The sequence below is a fragment of the Symphalangus syndactylus genome, chromosome 7 (genome assembly GCF_028878055.3).
Source record: "Symphalangus syndactylus isolate Jambi chromosome 7, NHGRI_mSymSyn1-v2.1_pri, whole genome shotgun sequence".
NCBI lineage: Eukaryota > Metazoa > Chordata > Mammalia > Primates > Hylobatidae > Symphalangus > Symphalangus syndactylus.
Window position 1 is genome coordinate 142,091,414 of NC_072429.2, and position 27,125 is coordinate 142,118,538.

General features: G+C 59.6%; 2 protein-coding genes across 8 annotated transcripts; both read left to right on the forward strand.

Moving 5' to 3' along the window:
• ZFP41 (ZFP41 zinc finger protein) lies at positions 1 to 12,973 on the forward strand. The gene is given in 5 exon segments (XM_063643001.1): positions 1 to 220; positions 223 to 298; positions 300 to 1,473; positions 5,078 to 5,204; positions 9,350 to 12,973. Coding segments are annotated over 3 exon segments (591 nt in total). The 3' UTR covers positions 595 to 1,473; positions 5,078 to 5,204; positions 9,350 to 12,973.
• GLI4 (GLI family zinc finger 4) lies at positions 1,393 to 27,125 on the forward strand. 7 transcript variants are annotated; one of them, XM_063642999.1, is made up of 5 exons: positions 17,781 to 18,284; positions 19,636 to 19,796; positions 22,639 to 22,717; positions 24,907 to 25,005; positions 26,103 to 27,125. In XM_063642999.1, the coding sequence occupies exons 2-5, from the start codon at positions 19,782 to 19,784 to the stop codon at positions 27,008 to 27,010; spliced, it is 1,101 nt and encodes a 366-aa protein (XP_063499069.1). In that variant the 5' UTR covers positions 17,781 to 18,284; positions 19,636 to 19,781; the 3' UTR covers positions 27,011 to 27,125. The 7 variants fall into 7 exon arrangements, with proteins under 7 accessions (XP_055143465.1, XP_055143463.1, XP_055143467.1 ...); XM_055287490.2 differs by lacking the exons at positions 17,781 to 18,284; positions 22,639 to 22,717 and adding an exon at positions 1,393 to 1,473; XM_055287488.2 differs by lacking the exons at positions 17,781 to 18,284; positions 22,639 to 22,717 and adding an exon at positions 5,092 to 5,204.

Here is a 27,125-nt window from a genome sequence, read left to right on the forward strand (position 1 = left end):
ATGGAGAAGCCTGCAGGCAGAAAAAAGAAGACGCCCACCCCAAGGGAGGAGGCAGATGTGCAGAAGAGCGCGCTCAGAGAGGAGAAGGTGTCCGGGGACAGAAAGCCACCTGAGAGGCCCATTGTGCCCAGGAAGCCCCCCACACAGCCCTGCCTGAGTCCTGAAGACGAAGAGCACATCTTTGATGCCTTCGACGCTTCATTTAAAGATGACTTTGAGGGGTTCCCGTGTTCATTCCTTTTCAGAGGAAGAAACTGTATGAGTGCAGTGAGTGTGGGTGGATCTTTAAGCACAAGACACCACATTCGCCATCAGAGGGTCCACACCGGAGAGAAGCCCTTCAAGTGTGCACAGTGCGGGAAGGCCTTCCGGCACAGCTCTGACGTCACCAAACACCAGAGGACTCACACGGGGGAGAGGCCCTTCAAATGCGGAGAGTGCGGGAAAGCCTTTAACTGCGGCTGCAATCTCCTGAAACATCAGAAGACGCACACCAGGGAGAAGCCCTACGAATGCACGGACTGTGGGAAAGCCTTTGCCTACAGCTCCTGTCTCCTCCGCCATCGGAAACGCCACCCTCGGAAGAAGCCCTGAGCTGGGGCCGTCTGCGGACTCGGGCCCTGCAGTGCAAGCCTCGCCGGACACCTGTTCCGTGGCTCCCTCGTGTTCAGTGTCTGATGGGGGCACAGGGCCGTGTGCACTGTGTTCCGTGCCCTGGGGACCCCCGGAAAATCAGCCCAGTCAGATATGAGAACGTGCCAAGGAGTGAGAGACCTTCCCACTGCAGAGAATCTCTTTGATCAAGACACTGCAGCAATGTAGAAGCCACCAGAGGCTCCTTGCAGCCATGGACTATTTTCCCAGTTCCTTGATGGCTCACAGGGCTCAGCACCAGAGACCAGGGTGTATTCACTGCCATCCATTGGATGTGTTTGGGTCACCTCAGAGCACCCAGCGGGAGAGGCTCCTGGTGTGGTGGGCAGCCCAGCACTTCCCGCTGACACCTGCCTGTGACACCTGCTTAAGCCTTTCATCTGCCGCTGAAGGTCCCAGTCTGGACTCTCTGCCCTCTGGGTCCCCGAGCTCTGCAGCGAGCCCTGGGACCACTCGTCCCTGCCCAGCCAGCTTCAGTGCCTGGGGCCTCTGTGCCCCAACTGTGCTTGGTCCTCTGGCTTCTCTCCTCCTGCTGGAGCACCAGTCCCTGAGCTCAGACCCCCGTTCCCGGTACTGGGCCACACCACGCGCCGTCTTGGCCCAGCCTTCCTTCCAGGGAGGCGGCCTGACTTAACCTGGATGGACTTGGGACAAAGGTTCTTCAGGACCTTGGACACCACCACCTGCTGAGCTTCCCGCCTCAGCCACGCGGTGGGGCCCCTGGGGTGCCCTCGGCAGCTTCAGTCCAGCCTGCATCTGCCTCTCGGCCTTCTAACATGGGCGGTGGGCCCCAGCCCCACAGACCAGCCCAGCATTCAGGTTAGTTCTTCGTGCCTGTACCCAGTCCTGTCCCACCCCGTGGCAGGTCCACAGGCCTGTGCCACCCTTGTGTCCATCCAGGAGCAGTGCGGACGGGAGCCTGTGCTCTCTGGGGACGGTGGTTTATAAGAGGGTGGCAAATGACTTTGTAAAGCAGGAGGTAAGCTTTTTTATTGGGAAATGTTGGTGCCTATGTTGTCAGCTGTTTAGACGTGGAACACTGATCATGGCCCTAGTCTTTGGGGATTCTGTCCTGGAAGGAGGGCCCCGATTCGAGCTGGAGGTGGCCTTGGCCTTGCCCATTGAGCAGTCTCCGAAACGGACTAGGGCACACTGCCCGCATCATGGAGAGCAGTCATGTCTGGGTGGAAACGTTTACTGGGTTAACACATTTTTCCTGCCGTGGTCTTTCTGAGGGCTGTAATATTCCTGCCTGTCTGTGTAGGCCCCATACCAGCTTGGCCACTGTGGGGTCACTTGGAAAGGGGGCCTCTCGGCAGACCTCCCCTCCCACTAGGAGGATGCTTCAATCCCTGCACTCAGACTGTTGGAAGCACATCCACACGCAGAGTGTGTCTCTTCTCCCGGCTGCTCCCGCTTCTGGCCTGGCCGGAGAAGCCTGTTCCATGGCAGGGGGTCCTGAGTGCTGCCACTTGTAGTATCGTGGGGAGGCTGCTCAGCTCCCGGCCTCTCTCATGCCCACTGCCCGTGGGCTGCACTGACAGATGGTTCTCCTCACTTCCCCTTCCTCACAGAAATAGAAATAGCCTAGAACTGGAAAATAAAACTCCCCTAAATCCCAGAACTACACCGTCACCCACACTAGCTTTGCCTCTGGCCTGATTAACTTTCTATATAGCAGGTCCCAGAGCCCAGCCCGTCACCTGCTCGCGCTGGATCCTGACCCGCAGGGCAGCATCTCCCAGATGGTTGTAGGGCTCTCTGAGGTCGGGTGACACTCAGTGCCTGGGCTGGCTGCACACCCGGAAGGCCCCACCCCCGCCACGCCCCCATGGCATTGCTGGTGTGGCTGTGCTCGCCTGCAGGCCCTGCCTTGTTTGGGTTGAGGCTGTGTTGGCCTTCATCAGACGTGTTGCTTGGGGGGGTTCTGCTCTCAGGACCACATGCACTGAAGGGGCCTCCCCGGCGCACGTGAGCAGGTGAACCACCAGAGGGGAGCCATGGCGCCTGTGGCCTCCTGATGATCCTGCCGCCACAGTTGCTGCTGGAAGCATGGCCTTCATGGCTTCTCAATGGCCCATGGTCCCAATAGGGGTAGGTAGGTGGCAAGTCCCATGGTGTCGTGTACCTGCCTCTATGATGACTGTGTCTCACACTGTTGGGCGTGTGCTGGGGAGGCCAGTCTTCCCGTGGGGCTCCCCGGGGCTGTGGTCAGCCCACTGCCATCAGCCTGGGGATGAGGGGGGTGAGGGAGCGAGGGGGCGGGCAGCCTCGGCCTCACCTAGATAGACTGTCCCTGGATGCCGCCGGTGGACCACGGCCAGTGTTGACCCCCACAGGGCAGAACATCCTGGTGGGCCCCCTGGCCCGGATCTCCTTATGCAGCCATTCCCGGTATGTCCTGAGGCTGGACGGCCTCAGCCAGCTGTTACCAAGAGAGGAAGACTCACACTCCCAGAAATGGACATCTCAGGAGGTGAAATTGTTCAGAAGCAGGCATCAGAGCACATGTGATGTGTGATCCTGGATCGGAAGAGTTGCTTTGAAGGACTTTGCTGGGACGTTTGGCTGACCTGGAGTGTAGACTACAGGCACAGTCAACTGTAGGCACAGTCGGCACCAGCGCAGCAGGGACGGGGCAGTCCTCACTGACGTCCTCCTACTGTAGATGCACACTGAGGCTCTCAGCTGCAGAGCATGATGTCTGCAGTTCATGTCAACAGTGTGTGCACGTCACCGGAGAGTGACAGAGGAGACTGGCTAAATGTCAGTCATGGGGAATCTAGAACAGAGGTTGGCAAACTTTTCCGATGAAGGGTCAGACAGGAAATATTCTTGGCACTGCAGCCACACAGCCTGTGCCTTAGCACCCACAGGGGACCACAGAAAGTTGGGGACCACTGCTTTAAACAACTAGCTGTCCCGTGAAGAGCAGGTCCCCACCCTGCCGTGTAGGGCAACAGCAGATGTCCATGGCATATGAATGAACGAGCGCGGCTGTGCCAATAAAACTTCATTTACAAACATAGGAGGTGGGCCGGATTTGCTTGCCGATCCTGTCCTAGGTGAAGGGTGCATTAGAGCTCCTGGTATAGTTTGGACGTCTGTCCCCTCCAGATCTTATGTGGAAATGTGATCCCCAGTGTGGGAAGGGGGCCTGGCAGGAGGTATTTGGGTCATGGGGGCAGATCCCTCGAGAATGGCTTGGTGCCCTCCTCACAGTAATGAGTGAGTTCTCACTCTTTAGGCTCACGGGACAGCTAGTTGTTTAAAGCAGTGATCCCCAACCTTCTTGGCACCTGGGACCAGTTTTTTCCATGGACAGGGAGTGGTGTGGATGGTTTGAGGATGAAACTGTCCCACCTCAGATCATCAGGCATTTGATTCTCATAAAGAGCACGCAACCTAGATCCCTCGCACGTGGTTCACAGTGGGGTTCGCGGTCCAGTGAGAATCTAATGCCTCCGCTGATCTGACAGGAGGCGGAGCTCAGGCAGTAACGCTTGCTCACCTGCCGCCCACCTCCTGCTGTGTGACCGGCTTCTAACAGGCCAGGGACCCGTCTTGAGGTTGGGAACTCCTGCATTAAAGAGCCTGGTGCCTCCTCCCATCTCTTGCTCCCTCCCTGCAGCCTCACCAGAAGCCAAGCAGATACCTGTACAGCCTGCAGGACCGCCAGCCACGTAAACCTCATTACAAAAACTTACCCAGCCTCGGGTGTTCCTTTATAGTAACACACAGTGAACTAATACAACTCCCAGTCCTTGCACACTCTATGTCTTAGTGTCCTTCAGAATTAGCTGTTGGCAGGGAAGAGCCGGCGTCAGAAGTCAGGACCTCGGACACAAGAAAGAAACCAGGGGGTGGGACAGGGAGCTGCTCAGGGCAGGCATCCTCTGCTATCTGTCGGGATGTGCCAGGAAGGGTGGCAAGTGTGGACAGAGCTGTCTAGGATGGCCCAGGAGACTGGCACGCATGCCCTGGTGGTGTCTGCATTTGGTTTGATTTTACTTACGATAGTACAATCGTTGCTTTTCCCCATTACTGACAGTGGAGAGCGTTACTTTTTTTTTTTTTTTTTGAGATGGAGTCTCGTTCTGTTGCCAGGCTGGAGTGCAGTGGCGCGATCTCGGCTCACTGCAACCTCCACCTCCTGCGGTCAAGCGATTCTCCTGCTTCGGCATCCTGAGTAGCTGGGATTACAGGCGTGCGCCACCACACCCAGCTAATTTTTATATTTTTAGTAGAGACGGGGTTTCACCATGTTGGCCAGGAAGGAAGCATCACTTTTAATGCCTGCACAATGACCAGTTGAATCGAAAAGGCAGAGGTGACTTATCCACTTCCCAGCATGGGCATGTGGGCTGTTTCCAACCTAGGCTATTATAAATAATGCCACAATAAATATCTTTTCCATATTTAGGGCCAATAGGATGGACCCCCAGGTGTGGAATGACATCTCACCAAACGCCAGCCCCAGGTCATGCCCACGGAGACACCTGCAGAAGCGCGGCTGGCAGGACCGCCTCGGCCTCTCTAGCAGCAGGCAGGTGGGTTCCTGATCCCAAACTCACACTTTAATCCGATGTCCTTTATTTCTAGGATGGACGTAGGTGGCCAAGAGCATAGCTCTCAAGTCAGGGGCTGTGGACTTGACCCCTCACTCTGGAACTCTGGGACCTTTGCCTCAGTTTTCCCAGGCGTGAAATGGCGATGCTGACAGTGCTTAACCCCACAGGGTTGCCGAGAACCAGAGCCTTAATACATGATGTCGTAAGCACAGTGCTGGATCTTACTAACTGTGTGGCCGTGTTAGCTCACCCCACGTCTGGTGTTAGTGAGATCAGGGCTCCCCCCGCATCTGGTGTTAGTGAGATCAGGGCTCCCCCCGCGTCTGGTGTTAGTGAGATCAGGGCTCCCCCCGCGTCTGGTGTTAGTGAGATCAGGGCTCCCCCCACGTCTGGTGTTAGTGAGATCAGATCTCCCCCCGCGTCTGGTGTTAGTGAGATCAGGGCTCCCCCCGCGTCTGGTGTTAGTGAGATCAGGGCTCGCCCCGCATCTGGTGTTAGTGAGATCAGGGCTCCCCCCACGTCTGGTGTTAGTGAGATCAGGGCTCCCCCCGCATCTGGTGTTAGTGAGATCAGGGCTTGCCCCGCATCTGGTGTTAGTGAGATCAGGGCTCCCCCTGCGTCTGGTGTTAGTGAGATCAGGGCTCGCCCCGCGTCTGGTGTTAGTGAGATCAGGGCTCCCCCCGCGTCTGGTGTTAGTGAGATCAGGGCTCGCCCCGCGTGCTGGTGTTAGTGAGATCAGGGCTCGCCCCGCATCTGGTGTTAGTGAGATCAGGGCTCGCCCCGCATCTGGTGTTAGTGAGATCAGGGCTCGCCCCGCATCTGGTGTTAGTGAGATCAGGGCTCGCCCCGCATGCTGATGTTAGTGAGATCAGGGCTCGCACCACGTGCTGGTGTTAGTGAGATCAGATATTGGTTCACACACAAAATGGGGGCCATGCAAACTGACAGCCTTGGATATCTCTCCAAGGAAAAGATGAGAGAGCTGGCTTCAACAAAATCGGCATGGAAAACAACAACAAAAGATACATTTTTGGGGCCAGATGTGGTGACTCACACCTGTAATCCCAGTGCTTTGGGAGGCCGAGGCAGGAGGATCACTTGAGGCCAGGAGTTCAAGACCTGCTTGGATGACAGAGCAAGACCCTGTCTCAAAAATAAAAGATACATTTTTTTAAATCCACTTGGAAATTTTTTTAACGTTTATGGTTATGAGAAAAATCACACAACCAAACCAAAGCCAGTCTGCCATCTTTTTTGCCCCTATCATTTGGCACAGACAGATGAACTCCTGACGTCACAGCAAGACCAAGAGCTGAAGCCGGAGGCCGTCTAGGCTGACCTCTGCTTCGGTGTCTTGTTTAAATGAAGCTCTTATTCCAGGAAGAGAAAACCTACATGACCCAGGTCAAAGATAAGACACTTAAAACTCAGTGATCATATGACTTAACAGAGCACCTGGGGGCAGTGGAAGCCAAGGGCAGTGTCCAACCCTGTGTGCTTCTGTTGCTGTTAGGAGAGGAGCCGGAAGTCAGGAGGGAGGCACCCAGTGTAACAGTTAGAAAAAGAAGGGCCCAGGCTGGGCGCACTGGCTCACGCCTGTAATCCCAGCACTTTGGGAGGCCAAGGCAGGCGGATCACCTGAGGACAAGACAAGTCATGGCTAACATGGTGAAACCCCATTTCTACTAAAAATACAGAAAAAAATTAGCTGGGTGTGGTGGTGCATGCCTGTATTCCTAGCTACTTGGGAGGCCGAGGCAGGAGAATTGCTTGAACCTGGGAGGCGGAGGTTGCAGTGAGCCAAGATCACGCCATTGCACTGCAGCTCAGGCAATAAGAGCGAAACTCTGTCTCAAAAAAATAAATAAGTAAGTAAATAAAGCCACTTATTAATACAATTAATGGAAACAGACACCATTGAGAGGACAAAAGAGCTAAGAGTTGGTTCTTTGAAAGGACTATTAAAATTGACATCCTGTGGCAAAATGACTAAGAAAAAAGGAGCAAATCAATGATCAGGAATGAGAAGGGAAGACAGTTCAGCCACATCCGACGCTGAAAAGGTGAGAAAAGCCTGTGCTGACAAAGAAAACTCCACTGAAACGGTTTGACCATCAGAAGGAAAGTCACGCGGCAGCCCAGCTCGAGGAGACGCACACAGAATCCATCGCCACGACAGAGATTGTGTGGATGATTCTCAGTCTTGCCAAAGAACGCCAGATCCAGGTGCTTTGCACGTGAGTTCAAGAAACAGCTCCAGTTTTACCCAGACTCAGAGACAGACAAGAAACACACCCTGTGTTATTTTCTGAAGTGAGTATAATCTGGATATCAAAATTACAGTTCAGTGTCACTCGTACCCATATACGTGAACAAAGGTACTAAGCACTTGCAGGCCAGGCGCGGTGGCTCACGCCTGTCATCCCAGCACATTGGGAGGCTGAGGTGGGAGGATAAATTGAGCTCGGGAGTTTGAGACCAGCCTGGGCAACATAGTGAGATTTCATTTCTAATAAAAATTAAAAATTAGGTATGGTGGCATGCACCTGTGGTCCCATATACTGGGGAGGCTGAGGCAGGAGGATCAGTTGAGCCCAGGAGGTTGACGCTTCAGTGAACTGGGATTGCATCACTGCATTCTGTTCTGCAGACGTGAGCAGGAGTGACAGACGCCTCTTCCAGGCCTGGCCTCCTGCAATCTTCCCTGTGATCATCCACTGTCCTCCCTTCCTGTGACTGAAAGAGAGGGACTCAGAGATGGCAGAGCCACACACCAAGGGAAGGAGCCACGTCCCGGAGTCGCCCTCGAGAGAGCCTCAAGACCCTGGCGTGGTGTGAGCAAGAAGGGGAGGCCTCCTGAGTGAGACGCTGAGATGCGGAGGTTCTTCGTTACCCCAGCCACCGTTACTCACCCTGACCACTGTAGCAACAAATGACAAACGTTCAGAATATGTGCAGCATTCATAGGAACCAGGATTTTTAAAGATAAATATCTAAATAGAAAAATGGCCAAAACAGGAGTTCAAGACCAGCCTGAACAATGCAGCGAGACCCCATCTCTAGAAAAAAGGAAAATGGGCAAAAGTCACAGAAGAAAAAAAATCCATGGCTCGTAAATACCTGAAAACATGCTCAATCTCTTTAAAAATCAGAGAACACAAGTTAAAACAACAAAGAGATCCAATTTTGTGCCCCACAGCGTGGTAAAGATGGCCAATTCTGATTCGGGTCCTTGCACAGGACGGGCAGGAGTCCATCTGCTGCTGCAGCAGTGGGCAGCAGCACAGTCTGGAGAGCAGCCCACCGTTTTCTGGCAAAGGTGAAGATGTGCGTTCCTGCTGACCCAGGAGCCACCTGTTTACTTCCTCTTGAGAAACGGGTGTGCGCGCAGCCAGAGACACAACAACGTTCACGGCGTGCACTGTCAGGAAAGCCGGAAAGAACACAAATGCCTGTTGGTAGCGAAGCAGGTAAATCATGGTCTGTTGGTCAAGGGAAGCTGTTGGCACAGTGGCCACGCAGCCAGCCAGGACCCACGTCAACACCTATGTGTGTCAGACACACACTGAGCAGAGAATGGAAGGCACAGAAGACACACAGCACGATTTTAACCACCGCGAAGTTCAAAACCAAGCAAAACTAAACAGTGTGGTGTTTGAGGATACATGTGGTCGAACTGCAGAGAAAAGCAAAGGCATGGTTCACACGGAACTCAGGAGAGAGGGGCCGGCGCAGGGCCCCTGGGTGGTATCTCACACTGAAACCGGATGGAGGGTGAGTGGGCGTTTGCTCTAGTGCGGTTAAAGGATCATGTCATGTACGCTCAGCTTACGCATCTGAAACCCTCCCACCTTCCTTAACATTTTTAGAAAACAGGAAGCACTTCCTCATGAACCTGGTGCCATCCAGCCCTGGGGTGCACAGGTTAACGCCCACTTCCACACCCCCCACTGATCTTGAGGCCCCCCTGCCCCCAACCCAGGCCTGTGTTGCCCGAAGGTGCCTGTTTCCACTCAACACAAATTTAAGCCATCTTGCTTTTGGAGTGTAGTCTTTACCAACAGAGAAACCAGGTAATCACCGCACTTCTCACGTACTCAGAAGATATTTCTCGTCCTTTTCAGGCTAGTAAAGCAGATCACCCCCAAAGCAGGAAGGTCTAGATGAAATATGCATACGAAGCAACCTCAAAACTAACAAAAAAGATTCGCACATTCCTCAGTTAGAGAAGAAGCAGAGATAAAGAAAAGGAGAAGAAAAGCGCTGGAAAGAGAAGAAAAGGAACCTCCTTCTGTGCAGCAGGCTCCTGGCCCAGGGAGGGTGGTGTGCAGCAGAGTGCGTGCAGGGAAGCACCCTGTGAAGTCATGCAGTGAAGCACCCTGTGAAGTTGTGCGGGGAAGCACCCTCTGAAGTCATGCAGTGAAGCACCCTGTGAAGTCGTGCGGGGAAGCACCCTCTGAAGTCGTGCGGGGAAGCACCCTCTGAAGTCGTGCGGGGAAGCACCCTCTGAAGTCGTGCAGTGAAGCACCCTCTGAAGTCGTGCGGGGAAGCACCCTGTGAAGTCGTGCAGTGAAGCACCCTCTGAAGTCGTGCGGGGAAGCACCCTGTGAAGTCGTGCAGTGAAGCACCCTCTGAAGTCGTGCGGGGAAGCACCCTCTGAAGTCGTGCAGTGAAGCACCCTGTGAAGTCGTGCAGGGAAGCACCCTCTGAAGTCGTGCAGTGAAGCACCCTGTGAAGTCGTGCGGGGAAGCACCCTCTGAAGTCGTGCGGGGAAGCACCCTCTGAAGTCGTGCAGTGAAGCACCCTCTGAAGTCGTGCGGGGAAGCACCCTGTGAAGTCGTGCGGGGAAGCACCCTCTGAAGTCGTGCGGGGAAGCACCCTGTGAAGTCGTGCGGGGAAGCACCCTGTGAAGTCGTGCGGGGAAGCGCCCTCTGAAGTCGTGCAGTGAAGCACCCTGTGAAGTCGTGCGGGGAAGCACCCTCTGAAGTCGTGCGGGGAAGCACCCTCTGAAGTCGTGCAGTGAAGCACCCTCTGAAGTCGTGTGGGGAAGCACCCTGTGAAGTCGTGCAGTGAAGCACCCTGTGAAGTCGTGCGGGGAAGCACCCTGTGAAGTCGTGCGGGGAAGCACCCTCTGAAGTCGTGCAGGGAAGCACCCTGTGAAGTCGTGCAGGGAAGCACCCTGTGAAGTGCGGGGAAGCACCCTCTGAAGTCGTGCAGGGAAGCACCCTCTGAAGTCGTGCAGGGAAGCACCCTGTGAAGTCGTGCGGGGAAGCACCCTCTCAAATCGTGCGGGGAAGCACCCTGTGAAGTGCGGGGAAGCACCCTCTGAAGTAGTGCGGGGAAGCACCCTCTGAAGTCGTGCGGGGAAGCACCTTCTGAAATGTCTAGAAATAGCTCCCAGGCTTTCACTTGGTTCCCAAACTTCTTCAAAGGTGAAAGCCATCGCAGTGGGCAACTTTACACCAGTGACCCCAGTGTTCACTGTCCTCAGGCCACTGCAGAGCCACCCTAGTGGGGCAGTGGGCGTGGAGCGGGGGCTCCTGACTCCGGTGAGGCCACCCTGGAGGGGAGTCCCAGGAATCAGCCTGATGTTCAGAACCTTCCTGGCATCCCAGAAGTGTACTGGGGGAGACGTGAGGACCTTTCAGCCAAGTGTCAGCGTTCTCATTGCAGGAGAACATTAAAGCCACAACCCAGAAACTTCTCAGGAGCATGGCACACCCACACCAGCCCCAGGCTCCGCCTGGACAGCACCTCCTGGGCCTCCCTGACCAGCAGGCACCATCCCTCCAGCCTCTCTTGGCCACCCGGACGAGCGGGCACCACCCTCCCAGCCTCACGCGGCCACCCTGACCAGCAGGCACCATCCTTCCAGCCTTGCTCAGCCACCCTGACCCAGAGGGCTGCCTTGACCAGCGGGCACCGTCCTCCCAGCCCCACTCAGCTGCCCTGACCAGCAGGCACCATCCTCCCAGCCTCACTCGGCCAGCCGAGCTCTGTGGGCCTCAGAGTGCAGAGAACCTCGAATGTTGTGACTTTGCTCTGCTGCAGGGACCTGCCATGGAGTGTCCCTTGTGCGAGCATTTTGAGAGCTATGCCGGCATCCGTCCCCGCAGGCCCCATCCCTGAGCCATTTCTCAGGAGAGCAGGAAGGGAGCAGGGGGAGGGGCGCTCCCAGCCAGCCCCGGGACCAGAGGTCTGGGGGCACAGCCGGCCAGCCCTCCTCGTCTGGGCCTCTGTTTCCTCTTTGACACAGGGAAGCAGGTAGGGGCCAATCAGCAACTTAGGCCTGTTGGCTGTGGTGGGGTCCACCTGCGTTTCTGGGGAGCCCACGGACCCTGGGGTGTACCTGGGTTTCATTCCCAGTGACCTCTCCTATTGGTCCCCATTTGGGCACTGAGATGTGATCGTTTCTTTCCTGTGAATGAGCTGACATAAAAACGTGCTGTGGAGGAAGATGGGTAGGCCTTGGGGGCAGCGAGCGGCGCCTCTGCACCGGGAGAAAGGCGGTGTCCCCAGAGCTGAGGCGGTGGTGGGCAGGGCTCCTGTGCAGCCGGAGCAGGGCAGGGTGTCTCTGAGGTCAGTGAGGAACAGCTGAGGCCCAGGGACGCCGGGAGGATGGGGTGAACTCCTGGATGATGGGGTGAACTCCAGGATGGGACCAGCAGGGAGCCTCATGCTTACAGAGCCTGGTGTCCGCACTCTCCTGGTTTCCTCCGCAGACCTAGCCACGTGGTCAGGGAGCCCGGGCCGAGCAGACGGCCCCCACCTTGACAGAATCCCGAGAGTCGTGCGTGGCGGTGGGGGCTACTTCACAGCCGAGACTGGGCCTAACGCTGGTGTCCCGCAGTCACCCCTGCAGGCGGCTCAGGGCAGGGCTCCGGCCTGACGGGGGTTCCTGCACACGCCTCTGAGCCGGCAGCCCCTACCCGCACCCCTGCACCTTCCATGCCCATCTCCGGCAGCCCCTACCTGCACCCCTGCACCTCCCACGCCCGTCTCCGGCAGCCCCTGCCCACACCTGCACCCCTGCACCTCCCACGCCCGTCTCCGGCAGCCCCTGCCCACACCTGCACCCCTGCACCTCCCACGCCCGTCTCCGGCAGCCCCTGCCCGCACCCGCATCCCTGCACCTCCCATGCCCGTCTCCAGCAGCCACTACCCGCACCCGCACCCCTGCACCTTCCACGCCCGTCTTGCCCTGGGGCCCAGGTGCAGGTTTGTGAGGAGGGCAGCACCGTGCTCCCGTGGCCACCGCTCAACCAAGTGGATTCAGCGAGGGTTTTCAGTGTTTGCGCCTGTGTCCCTGTGTGCTTGTTTCCTGGTGAGGCTGGACGCCTGGCATGTCCGAACACTCACATTCCCCAGGCATGCATGTGCAGCTGCCGCCACCCATGTACTGTGGCACTGACCCCTCCTGTAACAGCTGTGGTCTTGGCCTCTCGTGTTGGTGGCAGATGTCCCATTTCCCACTGTTACTTTCTGTTGTCCAAAATTTAACTGTCCTGCCAGGCAAAGCTGCTGAGCATTACTCTGATAGACCATCAGTCCTTGGTAAGTGTCCTGTGCATCTGGGATAAGCATCCGTTTGTTTTCAGCTGCGCTTTCTGTGACTTGCTCTGCATGTGTCCTCGGTCCACGTGGGCCGCTGCGCTGGTTCCGAGCCTGCCCGACACGCTCGCTGCGACGCCTCCTTTCCCTGTTGCTTGCTGGCTTCTGTGTTCTGTGCAGTAAACATTGATTTCTGACTTGAGTGCTGTCTTCATCGAGCTCTCTGCACTCTGAGGATGCAGTCAGCGACCCCACCAAGGCTACCAGCTTCCTCCCAGGGAACAGTGCAGGTGCCACTTCCCTGGACCGCAGGACCCTGGCTGGTCGCTGCCTCTGCTGGGTCTCCGCAAGACCACTCCCCATTAGCCAGACTCACAGGAGACTGACACATAAATGAGAAAGTTGTTCACTAACTCACGATGGGAGCAACCCTTTGCAGTGCGGAAATGCCCTCACGCTTTCTGGCCCCGGATACCTGGGAAGCTAAGGGTTCATTCGGTGGCCTAGTGCCTGCACTCGGGATGCCCCAGAGGAGGCCCAGGGGTCCTGAACACCTTCTTCAGGCCCTGTCATCAGCCCCTCTTCAGGCCCTCTGAGTTCCACACAGCACTCACTTTTGTCCGGTCCTCTGTTCCCTGGCTTGCACCTCCTTCGTCAAGGCAGTTGCTCTCAACCAGGGGCACTTCTGCCCCTGGGACCCACTCGGCAATGGCGGTCACAGCTGGGCGGGGGCACCACCGGAATCTGGTGTGCAGAGGCGGGGGTGTGCGGGGGTCCTGCCGAGACGCCAGAGGTGCCGCAGGTGAGAGATACAGATTTAGACCCTGTGACGACGAGGAAAAGTAAGGGAAAGGTGGCTCTCAAGGCCCCAACGAACAGCCCAGAGATGCCTGGGGTTCCAGAAGCTGGAACGGCTTGGAGCGGTGCAGGAACAAGCCTCTGCCATGGCTGGAGATGTGGGGACTGGTCACGCCTTCACACACTTAACCAGAACCCTCCCAGCTCTCCCTCCCCCGCAACCAAACCAGCAAGGCGACACGGTGGCTGGCACTGGCGAGAGGCAAGTGTGCTCGACTGCCTTTCTCCACTCTTGAAGACAACACCCAGAGTGGCCCCGTCTTTGCCCCACCAGCCCAGGCCTAAAGCTTCCTCATCGTCCACATCCTGGCCTGGGACTCAGGTGGCCTTCTGCCAGCTGTGTCGCTTGCAGGGGACTGCAGCCACTGACCCCCTCTCCCTTCTGTCCTGCTCTTCTCTACCCCACAGCCCCAGGCAGATCTTCAGTGCATGTCAGCTCTCCTCCCTCCCTTCCTGCAGACCCCTGTGCCCCGCAGTGCCCTGAGAATGACGTCTGAGGCCCCAGTGGAGGCGTCAAGACTGTTCGGTCTGTCCCTCCCCATCCTCTTCTGTCCTCCCCTTGCTCACCACACTCCCCTGCCTGGTCTTCCAAACTCCAACCCCAGGCAACTCCTTCAGGCATCGGACCTCTGCGCCTGCGCCCCTCCTGCCTCTCTGTGATGGGCTGGCCCTTCTCTTCTGCCGCCGCCTCTCCCTCCTTCCTGCTCCCACCCCCATCTCTCTTTGATGCTGCCCCTTAGAGAAGCCTTCTTGGACCTTAAGCCTGGCCACTCCTCTAAGCCCCTCATCTCCAGGTGTGGTCTAGGAAGTGCTCTCAGCCTCTCTACTCCAGTGGCTCGGGAGCTCTGACCAGCCCTCCTGCCAGGGAAGCTTTGAAGGTTCCCACAGGGACCCCTAGAGACAAGGGCACTGCCCGTCCAGATGGCACCCTCACCCCAACCCCAGCAGCACTGGCTGGGGCAGGCCCTGCCTGTGTGGGTGTCTGAACAGGCACTGAATTCCCTGATCTCAACAAAAGAAGCCCATGGAGGCCTTTTCTAATCCACAGCCCAAGAGGACAAATCAAGACAACAGGCTGGGGGGCTGGGGGCCAACTCCCGTGTCTTAGGACCAGGGGCTCTGGGGCTGTTTGGGCTCGAACCGCCCCCCCCCCCCCCCCAGCATAACTAACACCAGCTGATTATTTACAGTGAATACTCAACCCTGCTCGAGGTGAGGAGCGGGGACCTGCTGCTCCAACAGACCAGACTGGCTGCTGGCTCCGAGCCCATTAAATCAGCAACCCTTGCACTCCCTCCAAAGCCCTGCCCATCACCTTCACACCTCCCTGGTGGGGGAAGGGGATTCTTCCACTCTGATTACACCCATTCCCTTCCTTCTCCCTTCGCTCCTGTGAGCCAGCCAGACTGAGGATCTGTCCAAAGGGCCTGGGGAATGAGACACTCCACAGCTTCTTATGGGTCAGCCGACATGGTAGCTTCGGTGACTCAGCTTCCTATGATGCGCTGGATGTACAGGGAGCTGGTGACAACAGCCTGTGTGTGTGACGGAACAGCCTGTGCGTGTGACAGAAAGTCAAGAACTACGTACAAAGACACAGCTGCCCCCAAAAATGAGTCTGCACAGCCCGGTGCAATGCAGCTGCAGCCTGTCATCGAGTCAATTGCATTGTCGTCTGCCGCTCTCCTGATGTAGTTCTGTGTTCGTCCATTTTGCACTGCTATAAAGGGATACCTGAGGCTGGGTAAGTTGGTGGGTGCCTGTAGTCCCAGCTACTTGGGAGGCTGAGGCAGGAGAATGGCATGAATCCAGGAGGCGGAGCTTGCAGTGAGCCGAGATTGCGCCACTGCACTCCAGCCTGGGCCACAGAGCGAGACTCCGCCTCAAAAAAAAAAAAAAAAGAAGAAAAGAAAAAGAAAAGAGGAGCTGGGCGCAGTGGCTCACGCCTGTAATCCCAGCACTTTGGGAAGCTGAGGCGGGTGGATCACCTGAGGTCAGGAGTTCAAAGACCAGCCTGGCCAACATGGCGAAACCCCGTCTCTACTAAAAATACAAAATTAGCCGGGCGTGGTGGCGCATGCCTGTGATCCCAGCTACTTGGGAGGCTGAGGCAGGAGCATCATTTAAACCTGGAAGGTGGAGATTGCAGTGAGCCGAGATCGAACCAATTGCACTCCAGCCTGGGCAACAAGAGCGGCAACTCCATCTCAAAAGTAAATAAGAAAAGAAGTTTGCTTGGCTCACAGTTCAGATCAGGGTTCAGAAGGTGCTGCTGTCCCTGGCCAAACTGTACAAGAAGAGGCTTCTGGGGAGGGCTCAGGAAACATTTACTCACAGCAGAAGACAAAGTGGGAGCCAGGGCATCCGTCACTTGGTAAGAGCTGGAGCAAGAGAGGGGCAGAGGCGCCAGGATCTTTTTAACAGCCAGCTCTCATCACCAAGGAGAGGGCACCAAGCATGACCCAAATAACCTCCCACCAGGTCCCACCGCCACCATCAGGGGCCACATTTCCATGAGATGTGCAGGTGGCTCACCTCCAAACAGTATCAGATATAGTACTAGTTTTTTTTGTTGTTTGTTTGTTTGTTTGTTTTTGAGACAGAGCCTCATTCTGTTGCCCAGGCCGGAGTGCAGTGGTGCGATCTCAGCTCACTGCAACCCTCGCCTCCCGGCTCAGACGATTCTCCTGCCTCAGCCTCCCAAGTAGCTGGGAATACAGGTGTCCGCCACCGTGTCCGGGTAGTTTTTTATATTTTTAGTAGAGATGGGGTTCCTCCCTGTTGGTCAGGCTGGTCTCAAACTCCCGACCTCTGGTGATCCGCCTGCCTCAGTCTCCCAAAGTGCTGGGATTACAGGCGTGATCCACTGCGCCCGGCACTACTTAAAACTTTTTAAGAAATTACCAAGCCAATTTCTAGAATGGCAGCACCACTTTGCCTTACCACTGGCGATGTCCCAAGCTGCTCCGCGACCTCAGTGATGCTTGGCACTTATTAGCAAATTTTACCTGAGCCACCTGGCAAGTGTGCAGTGGCACCCACCGCAATGCTGGCCGGCCCTTCCCTGACAGCCATCCCTTCCAGAGCCTATTGCCATCCCTGTGCCCTCTTCGGTCAAATGTCTGTTGCGGCTCTTGCCAATTTTCTAACTGGAATGTTTGTCTTCTTACGGTAGAGTTTAGAGATTTTTATATATTATCGGCCTGGGGACTCCTTCTCCACCCACACAGCCCTGAGCGTCCACCCTGGCACCAGGCAGCTGTTGCCCGTCTGCGGGTCCCCCGCCCTCTGCTCCGCGCGCCCCTCCAGCTCAGGGGTCCCCTCGCCTCGGCTCTCTGCACTGCTGCTCAAAACGGTCAAAGAACCCTCCCCGGCCGTTTATTTTTCCCAGAAAGTGACAATTTTCTCTTTTCGGGTCGTAAGCACAGAACTGAGGGAGAAACTGTGGCTGAACAAGAGGAAAATGAGGAAAGAGTCCATGAAGGGGCTTTGGGGAACCTGTAACATCCTCCTCAGGCTCCCGGGGACGCCCCTGGAGAGCAGGCAGAATCGAGGGCGCTGGGGCCCCCGCGAGGGGAGCGGGAGGTCGCGCGTCTTGCAGCGGTTCCCAGCGGCCGGTGGCCATCGCTGCGGACACATCCAGAGGAGGGGACCCAAGAGGGTAGCGGGGTGGACTCGCGAGCTGAACGTGGAAGCAACTCCAGCCAAGGACCCCCGGGGGCCTGGAGTGCACGGAGGGGCCGCGGGCAGCGTGGGGATGGCGCCGTCATCTCCCGAAGCCCGGCCCCCCGCTGGCTCCCCGGGCGGTGCAGGGCGGGCTTCGGGAAGGAGGCTCCGAGGCGCCGGCTTCTGCGCCCCACGCAGCGCCGCTCCCCGCGCCCGGGCGCTCTGCAGGCGCGGGCGGGATCCGGGCCAGCGTGTACGCGAAAGCCACGCGCGGGTGCAGCCCACCAGGGCAGGGGCGGGACGGGGAAAGGCCTTCTCTTCGCTCCCGGCCCCGCCCCCACACGGCCACCGAGGCGTGCGGTCCTCCCGGGGCCCAGAGCGTCCCGGAAGTGTGTTCCGGCCGGGCGGAGTGGGGCGGGGCCGGGCACTTCCGTCCGGCGCGCGGCGGCCTCCTCCCGCTGGGAAGGTGAGTGGGCGCGGGCGGCGGCGGCGGCTCCGGGCGCCCGGGACCAGCCCAGTCCGAGCTCGTGCGCTGTACTCCGCGGTGCAGCCCTGCCCAGCCGGGCCGCGCGGCCCTTGCAGCCGCCGCTCGCCGTGACCTTGGCCTCGGGCCAGGCCCGGGGAGCGGGGTGGGCTCCTGAGGGTCGCGGGGCAGCAGCGGACCGCCCCGCCCAGCGGCCCTGGCGATCGCGGGTGTCCGTTCGCAGGGCGCCCTTCCCAGGCACCCAGTGACGGCAGCTGTCGTCATCCCCACTCTGCAGATGGGAAACTGAGGCCCGGAGGTCCCGCCGCTCGGGAGCGTGGAGCCGCCGGACTCCAGCGCCGCACCGCCGGGCGGACGCGCTCTGTGCCGAGCTCCCGGCGATCGGGTCCGCTCCCACGGGGCTGGGAACAGAGGGGCAGAGGATGCTTCTTCCCCCAAGCCGCTGGCAGGAGTGCCCCTCCCCCTTCAGCCTGGATCTCAGAGTTTGTGCGTCCCTGGGGGTGGGTGAAGGGGCGTCCACCCTGTGGTGGCCGCCTCCGCTCAGTCCTGGGGGCCAAGCCAGGGTCGGGGTGATCCAGCAGGCCCTTTTACCAGATGTCCCCAGTAAGTTAACTAAGTAACTTGAGATGTGACTTCAGTGTGGAGGACCTGCACCCAGTGGCCACCTACCTGGTGGCCCGACCCTTCCCATCATTAGGGGATGGAGGCTGGCCCAGAAGGCCGGGCACTGGGGCGGCGGCCGTGTGGGAGCCGCCTCTCCCACTTCCTCGAAGCAGGCACTGTCTGCTGTCCTTAGATCTGAGTATCCGTTAACTTTTGTCCACTCTTCCCCTTCCTTTCTTCACTCCCTGCCCCAGATTGGGAGTCCCTACTCTATCACAGTATGAAAGAAAAGTCACTTTTCACATTGGACTCAAACCGTTTTTGCAAAGTAAACTAAGAAGTATCTTGGAGCCCTGAGTGAGCCTACCAGTGCTGCTGCAGGGCTGGACTAGGGGATCCCAGCCTGCAGTCTCTGAGGGCTCTGTAGGGTCTGAGGAAGAGGGTTCCCCTCTCTGGAAATGTCTCTTCTCTGCTGTTCAGGAAAAGCCTTGTTAAGATTTCCTCCAAAACACTCATGCGCAGCAGGCCCTCCCATAGGGCCAGCAGCTGAGGCTTTTCTGGAAGACTCTATGCCTTTCTCTGGGGGAGGGGTGATGCCACAGGTTGGAAGGAGATGCCAGAGCCTCTGCTGGAACAGGAGCTTTGCTTCAGCCCCCACAGGTGTCTGCTGTGCTGCCCAGGCGGTGGCTACTTCCTAAGCGCTCCTTCCAAGGCATTACTCCTTTGTTGTTGTTGTTGTTGTTGTTGTTTGAGACAGAGTCTTGCTCTGTCGCCCACGCTGGAGTGCAGTGGCGTGATCTCGGCGTACTGCAACCTCTGCCTCCCGAGTTCAAGCGATTCTCCTGCCTCAGCTTCCCAAGTAGCTGGGATTACAGGTGCTCGCCATTGCGCCGAGCTAATTTTTATATTTTTAGTAGAGACAGGGTTTCACCATATTGGCCAGGCTGGTCTCAAACTCCTGACCTCATGATCTACCCGCCTCGGCCTCCCAAAATGCTGGGATTACAGGCATGAGCCACCGCACCCAGCCACTCAAAGCGTTATTCCTTACTGAATAAACGTGCCAGGTCCCCTGACTGCCTCACCCCAGGCCTATGTGTCTCTGTGGGTTCACCCTCCATCCTTGCTTCTCCTGGAGTGGATCAACCTCCATCTCCCCTTGGAGAGCTGGCATGTTGCCTCCTCCTGCACCATCCCCCCCACATTCCTCTCAATCCCCTCATCTGCCATGGTTTTCATTTTCCTCAGGTCCCAGGTGTGACACCTTCAGCAGGTCTCAGGGAAGATGGCAGCCCTAGGGGACATTCAGGAGTCCCCTTCTGTCCCGTCCCCTGTCAGTCTCTCATCACCGGGGACACCTGGAGCCCAGCACCACGAGCCTCAGCTTCACCTCCATGGGCATCAACATGGTACTCACCCAGCCTGCTGTGCGCCCCCCACCCTGCATCCCCTGCCCTCACGTCCCCTGCCCTGTCTCCTCCTGACCTGCCACCCTGGCTGACTTGAGAGGCGCCTCCAGACACCTGTATGCAGCTCCTTCAGCAGCTGGGGTTCCCGCACCCTCAGGCCAGGGGCTGGATGTGGTTGAGGCTGGGGCCGAGCCTGAGCTCTGGTCCCTAGGGACGGCTCCCCGAATTCTCTTTCCTGAGTTGAGGTGTGGGAAGGAAAGTGGCCTCAAAATCTGGATCCAGCGTGACCAGGAGCAAGGCATCGCCCCTCTGAGTTTGTGTTGTCATTCAGGAAGTGGAGCAGCCAGAGTCCTTGCTTTCCCAAGCTGGTTTGGGTGTGACCCCCCGGGACTCGCAGGGACAGAGCGCCAGCCTTGCTCCACCCCGATGTTGTGGCCTCATGGTCACGTGGCAGGCTCTGGGAGTTGAGGTGTGGGGGAGTCCCAGCCCCGTGGTGCCCCTGGCTCTACTCTCTCTCGGAGGTCAGGGATCCTGAGGCTCCATCTCTGCTGGGTGTTCCACAGGAGGCCTGGCCTCGGCCCTCGTGGCCCAACCCAGCACATGAGCTGCTGATAGCAGGGGCAAGGCCCCACATAGGTCAAGCCTGGAGAGCCCGTGCCTGGCCCAGGAATGGGGGCAACCTGGCACAGGGTTCTCCCTCTTGGGGAGTCAGAGTCCTGGTGGCTGAAGGGACCACTGAGGCTTGTGGAGAGCAGCTGCGCTGCATGGGGCCCGCAGGTGGGCACTCAGATGGGGACAGAGAGGCCGGGGGGCTCCCCCAAGGAGCCAGGACCAGGGTGAGTTAGCGGAGCAGGCAGCCAGGCGGCTTGGCATCCACTCCCCCGAGGAGCAGGAGCCTGCAGCCCTGCCGTCTCCGCTGCTGTGTCCCGAGCAACTCCCCAGGGACTGCGAGGAGGCTGGGAAGGGGCACCTGTGGGCTGCCTGTCCTGGTGGGCCTGGCCAAGGGCTACCTGGAAGGATCCCAAGCCCCCGAAGCACACACTGTGGCTGGGCCTCCAGCCCATGCCCCCGAGGGCCGTGCTCCTCACCCCTTAGTCAGAATCTCAGAGCCCGCTCTTGCCTTCTCATGTCACCTGTACAATGGCTGAGAGGAGTCCTCCTGTCCCGTTACCAGTGGGGACACAGAAGCCCAGAGACAAGGCCAGGAGGTCAGCAGACTCAGGGCACGCCCTGGCACCCCCCCAAGCCTGGTGAGGTGTGACTTCTCTAGGGGGACAGTTTCTGAGGGAGGGCACAGCCCAGCAGATCATCTTGACACAGCACAGGACACACGCTGAGGTGGCTGCAGGCCAGTTTCTGCAGGATAAGAAGCTGATGCCCAGGTGGAGGGTGGGCCTGGGGAGCATGGAGGGGCCTGGGGCCAGGCCCCCTGAGCCTGCAGGGTTGCGCTAACCCCGGCCCTGTCTTCACCAGCCGTGGGCAGCCAGGCCCAGAAAGCCAGGCATGAGTCCCCAGCCTCACAGGCCTGGAAGCCTCCTGGGCACTGGAGCCACATCCGAGTGCCCTGAAACCCCCAGGGGTTTTGCCCTGTGGGAGGGAGTGGGGGCTGCACCAGCAGCTTCCGCCCTCTCCGTGCTGTGCTAGAAACAACATCCAGGGAGGACAGACAAGCTGGGCCCTGAGAACAGCGGGTGTGGCTGCTTCCCCCCAGCAAGAGATTGTGGCTGAGGCACAGTGGGGCCTGGGAAGGCTGTCAGGTAGCCAGAGCCAGCTAAGGGGGTGGCCGTCATCCCCTCTTCATGCTGATAGGCCTGGTGTAGAGACAACGGGGCCAGGCTGCAGCAATGGGCGGCTCCTGTCCCAACTTCCAGCCACTGGGTGAAGGCAGGGGCTGCTTCTGGGCGTTTCCAGCTTCCTCTGCTCCTTGGGAATGCCCCGGGGCCACAGATTCCTAAGCAGGGGAGACCTCGGTGTTTCTGGAACTTGCCCAGGGCCATCCTGCCAGTTAGGGATCAAGACAGGACTTGGAGCCGCAGAACTCCCGACTCCCAGAAAGAAGTTTGCAGTGGGCCAGACCGAGGTTCCTGGGGCCCACTCCAGGCACACGTGGTCACCTCAGGAGCCTCTGGCGGGTGCATTGCTGGGCACCAGGCTGTGAGGTGTCAGGGAGCAGAGGAGGTCCCGAAGAGGAGCCGTTTATCAGTGGGGAGGGTCGTGAGGGGCGTGGGGAGCGGCCGGGTAAGGTTCTCTGTGGTGGTCCCTGCAGACATGAAGCTGGGGTCCCACAGCAAAGGACTTGGGGCCATGGCCTAGCACAAGCCTTGCAGAGCAGGGAAACCAGGCAGTGGGAACAGGACACAGTTCCTCATCTCCCAGGACCTCTGCGGAGGCGCAGATCAGGAGCTGGGCTGGGCTTGGGGGACTGAGGGTCCCCACACAGCTTCTCAGGGATTGTGTTGTGCCCCAAGGCCACGCCCACCAGAGCCAGCACTGCCTGGGCCGGTTCTGGAAGGTTTACCCAGGGGTCCTGCAGGTGGAGGGGCAGCCTGGGCAGGAGGAAGTGAGGGAGGGGAGGCCTGGGACCCTTGGGGGCTTGCAGCCCTGTGGGGGTTACTGAGTGCCCAGGCTGGTAGGGAGGACCCCATGGACAGGGCAGGGCCACCCCGCGACAGGCACAGCATCTTTCCACATGGAGTGCCTGGCCTTGGCACCTGAGATCTGGACTCTGGGTGCCCACTGACCACCCCCCAGCACCTAGCTTGCTCCCCTAACTCACCCTGGTCCGGGCCCGGGCACACAGCACTTGCTGTGCCATTTTATACACAAAGAAAGGCCCTTCCAGCCAGGAAAGCACCCGCCTCCCGCCTGTCCCCAGACGTGTACAACCACCTCGCTTCCACCTGGAAGACCAGCCCCAGCAGGTGGGCAGCCCTGGTGTTTCTCCGGTTCGGGCCACACTGTCCCTGTTTCGCGGCACAGCAGTGTGAGGGCACTGGCCAGGTGAGGGGTAGTGGAACTGAGGCAGGGGTACTTCTGCACAGAGCCAGCAGGGTGGGGAGCAGCGTCTGGGTGTGCACCCTGTGGAGACCTGCCACGGCCTGGGCACAGCCAGCAGGTGGCAGGTGACTGAGCTCTGCAGTAATGGCCCGAATGTGGGCAGGAGTCAGGAGCCACGGTTAGGCAGTGGAATGACAGTGACCCATACTGTGTGTGGCCCACACCTGACCCTAGGCCACCCCCATCCTCCCCTAGAGAAGGTCCTAGGAAGTGCTTTGCTGCCTGAACAGGGCAGGTTCCCAGGGAGCCAGGGCCATCCTGCGTCGGCTTGTTCAGCAGGGCGGAGACAGCGCACACCACCTGGCGTTGCTTGACTCTGAGGGTGTCTCCGGGCACCCCTACAGCTGGCAGCGGCTTTGGCGTGCTTCCTATCTTGGTAATGTCACTGGCCCTCTTAAAGTGACAGCCCGGGGAACATCCCGCCTGTCAGTGCCGGGGCATGGCCCCAGGAACAAAGCTGGAATCGGGGTCGCTTTCTTTCTCAAAGTGCTGCCAGGTCCCCTCCAGTGGTGTCCCAGCGCAGGGCAAAGGTGGCAAGGCTGTCTCAGGTGATGCCCTCGCCGCCCCCTCTGCAGGAGCACGGCGCTGGAGCCTGCCCTGCATTTGGCCATCTGTGGAACAAGCCAGCTCCCCTGGCTGCCAGGGGATGGTGACATGGTGGCCACGAGCTGGGGGTGAGGGTCATAGCCCAGAGAGGCCAGTGCCCCCAGGCCTGTCTCCACAATGGGGAGTGTATCCGAAAGGCCCAAAGGTGGTTTGGGACCCCCCACATCCTGCTTTGGGGCAGCCAAGCAGTTCTGGACCCTCAGCTCTCGAGGAAGGGACGTCGCACAGCCGCCCCCACCTGCTGAACTTCCCAGCCTCCCAGGGGCCGACCTGAGGGCAGGAGGGCGTGTCGGGTGAGTGAGTGGCTGGCTGGACTGGGGATGTCCACCCTCCATGGTTGGCCAAGCTGGTCACCCCACCGCAGCCGGGGCAGGTCTGCCTGAGGCTGGAAAGCCCCAGGAAAAGCTCACAGCCAGGCACTGTTATGAACGGGGTGTCACAGCCAGGCACTGTGTTATGAACGGGGTGTGGACAGGAGCCTCTGCCCACCCCAGCCCTGCGTCTTTCTGTGCCCATCTCTGCATTGTCATCGCTGGGGGCACCCAGATTCGGCCTCACGGGGCTAAGAGACACACCCGTCCTTGAGTACAGCCCCCAGCCACCCTCTCTCCTCACCCAGGTGAGGCACCAGGGTGGCACAGCACTGAGGAGACAGGTGAGACCTCCAAAGGGGCCTGGTGCCCCTGCCGCCGTGAGGAGAGCTGACCACTGGCCTCGGGCAGCGGAGCCCACGCCCCTCCCTTTTGCATCTGTGCTCCTAGAGCGTTAAGGCCATCCCCCCACCCTGCCCCCACCAAGTCTTGGGTGGGAGGGGGGTCTTGGTTCTGGGTGCCCAAGCCTGGTGTGCCCAGGGGTGAGGGGCTCATAGATGGGCCCAGCCCATTCCTCAGTCTCCGCCTGAGGAAGCCAGGGGCCAGTGCGCTGGGCCTGCTGGAAGCAGCTGCCTCTGCTGTTTCTGGACGCTCGTGGAGGACAGTGGAGAGCCCCGGAGGGACAGAAAGGCCTTGGGCCAAGGGAGGGAGGCTTTACGAGGTGCTGGTGTGGGAGCCTGCAGGGCCAGCACTTTGAGAGGCCGCTCCAGGGCAGCGTTGCAGGATGATGGGGCAGGGAGGAGGGCCGGCCGCAGCCCACCAAGGTGACAAAGCCGCCTTCAGCGGCAGGAGGGCCACTTTGAAGCTACCCCAGGCTTTGGCTCTGCTTACTGGGCTGAAGGGGAATGAGCTCCCGCTGCTGGCCCCTGGAGGAGGAGGCTTTTGAACCGAGCTGGGAAGGAAGGTAAAGGGCATTCGTGGCTAGAGAAGCCCAAGCAGTGGGCCTGCTGTTGGGATTGGGAGGGCCAGGAGGTGTCCTGTGTCAGGGTCACAGCCTGGAAGCACGTGGTGATCAGAGAGGAGTGGAGGCGGCGGTGCAGAGGGTGGAGGTGAGCCCCAGCCTCCCTGCCCCGCAGGCTCCCCTGGCTCCAGCCGTAAGGTGCTCTCCCAGCCTTCTGACCTGGATCTCCAAGACGTAGAGGAGGTGGAGACCGGCAGAGACACCTTCTGGCCCGGTGAGTGAGCAGAATCGGGCTCTGGGGGACCAGAGCTCTGCACGTGCCAGGCTCCTCACAACGCCCACCGCTGTGGCATCCCCAATGCTGGCACCACCCCCTTCCTGGGGCTTTTCTTCCCTAGCACCAGCTCACCTCTGCCCCGCAGCCCCTCCCCCACTCTAATGCCAGTCCAGTCACTGATGCTTCCTGAGGCGGTTACTGCAGCCCATGGCCACCTGCCCCAGTGGCCCCACGTGGACTCCTGGCGGCCCCAGCCGGACACAGTGAATCAGGAACTCCTCCCTCCCCTCCACCTGCCTCGGGCTGGGGCCTCTGGCTCAGGGCACCACTGTCCCCCCAGATCCACCAGAGTTATCCTGGGTCCCCTCCTCCTACTGCATCCCCTAGATGGCCTCCCCTCAGCCTGGCTGGAGCTGTGTCAGTCCAGGTCCCCTGCACCTCCCCCTTGAGAAGCTCCCAGGGTTCCCTCTGGGTGATGTTAGTGATATGGCTGGATTTAACAGTGTTGAGCCGTCGCCCACATCTGGGCGGCCCTGGGGTGGGGAGCAGGTGTCTTGAGGTCAGGTCCCTGGAAAGAGACCCTGGGCCAGAGATTTGCGTGGGAAGCTCCTGGGGTGGGCATGGGAGCTGGGCAGCAGCGCACTTGCCACCGAGGCCTGGGGCAGCCCCATGAGGAGCTGTGCCCATACGGACCACATCCTCGGCAAGGGCTTCGAGGCGCCCTCTGGAGCTCTGGAGTCCCTCAGGTTCCGGGTCCTCACCAACACTTAGTGCTTCCTCCTGGCTAAGGGTGGCCCCACGGTCTGTCTTGCCACTGTGACTCCGTGCACCGGCACGGCCGCTGTGGTAACTGTGGATGGTCCCAGCAGCTCTGGGTCACCCTGCAACGCCCCCCACCCCTGTGTCTATGTCGGCCCTCCCGGGCACGGCACTCCGAGCCCCTGTCCGCTTGTCTCCCATCCACTGGGTGCCTGGGCCCTCCTTGTCCCGTCTGAGCCCCCCTGTCCAGCTCTGCTCTCACTCCCCATCCCCGTGCCTCTGGGCCACGGTGGGGGCACGCGGGTACTATCCGCCTCTGCCGTTTCTCATTTCAGACTCCGAGCCCGAGCCGGAGCAGGCTCCACGCTCTCCCGGCTCTCAGGCCCCTGACGAGGGGGCGGGCGGGGCGCTGCGCAGCCTCCTGAGGAGCCTTCCCCGCAGGGCCCGGTGCGGCGCCGGCTTCGGGCCCGAATCCAGCGCGGAGCGGCCGGCGGGCCAGCCGCCTGGGGCCGTCCCTTGCGCCCAGCCGCGGGGCGCCTGGCGCGTGACGCTTGTGCAGCAAGCAGCGGCCGGGCCCGAGGGTGCGCCCGAGCGGGCCGCCGAGCTGGGAGTCAACTTCGGTCGGAGCCGGCAGGGCAGCGCGCGGGGGGCCAAGCCGCACAGGTGCGAGGCCTGCGGCAAGAGTTTCAAGTATAACTCGCTGCTACTGAAGCACCAGCGCATCCACACGGGCGAGAAGCCCTACGCCTGCCACGAGTGCGGCAAGCGCTTCCGCGGCTGGTCGGGCTTCATCCAGCACCACCGCATCCACACGGGCGAGAAGCCCTACGAGTGCGGCCAGTGCGGCCGCGCCTTCAGCCACAGCTCGCACTTCACGCAGCACCTGCGCATCCACAACGGCGAGAAGCCCTACAAGTGCGGAGAGTGCGGCCAGGCTTTCAGCCAGAGCTCCAACCTGGTGCGCCACCAGCGGCTGCACACGGGTGAGAAGCCCTACGCCTGCAGCCAGTGCGGCAAGGCCTTCATCTGGAGCTCCGTGCTCATCGAGCACCAGCGCATCCACACTGGCGAGAAGCCCTACGAGTGCGCCGACTGCGGCAAAGCCTTCCGCGGCCGCTCGCACTTCTTCCGGCACCTGCGGACCCACACGGGCGAGAAGCCCTTCGCGTGCGGCGCCTGCGGCAAGGCCTTCGGCCAGAGCTCCCAGCTCATCCAGCACCAGCGAGTGCACTACCGCGAGTAGCCGGGCGGGGGCTCGGGGCTCGGCCTCCTACCTGCCCCCCACCCACCCCCCCCGGTGGGCACTGCCCAGCACCGCATGCCACGTGTCCGGAATAAATTCTTTTTGATTGTTGGAA

What these genes read in the sequence shown, in the direction of transcription:
- GLI4 (XM_055287490.2), top strand. Translation starts at nt 19,673, where the DNA reads ATGGCAGCCCTAGGGGACATTCAGGAGTCCCCTTCTGTCCCGTCCCCT. An exon ending in CCTCCATGGGCATCAACATG is followed by an intron (nt 19,797 to 24,906) that starts GTACTCACCCAG and finishes CCTGCCCCGCAG; the next exon opens with GCTCCCCTGGCTCCAGCCGT. An exon ending in CAGAGACACCTTCTGGCCCG is followed by an intron (nt 25,006 to 26,102) that starts GTGAGTGAGCAG and finishes TTCTCATTTCAG; the next exon opens with ACTCCGAGCCCGAGCCGGAG.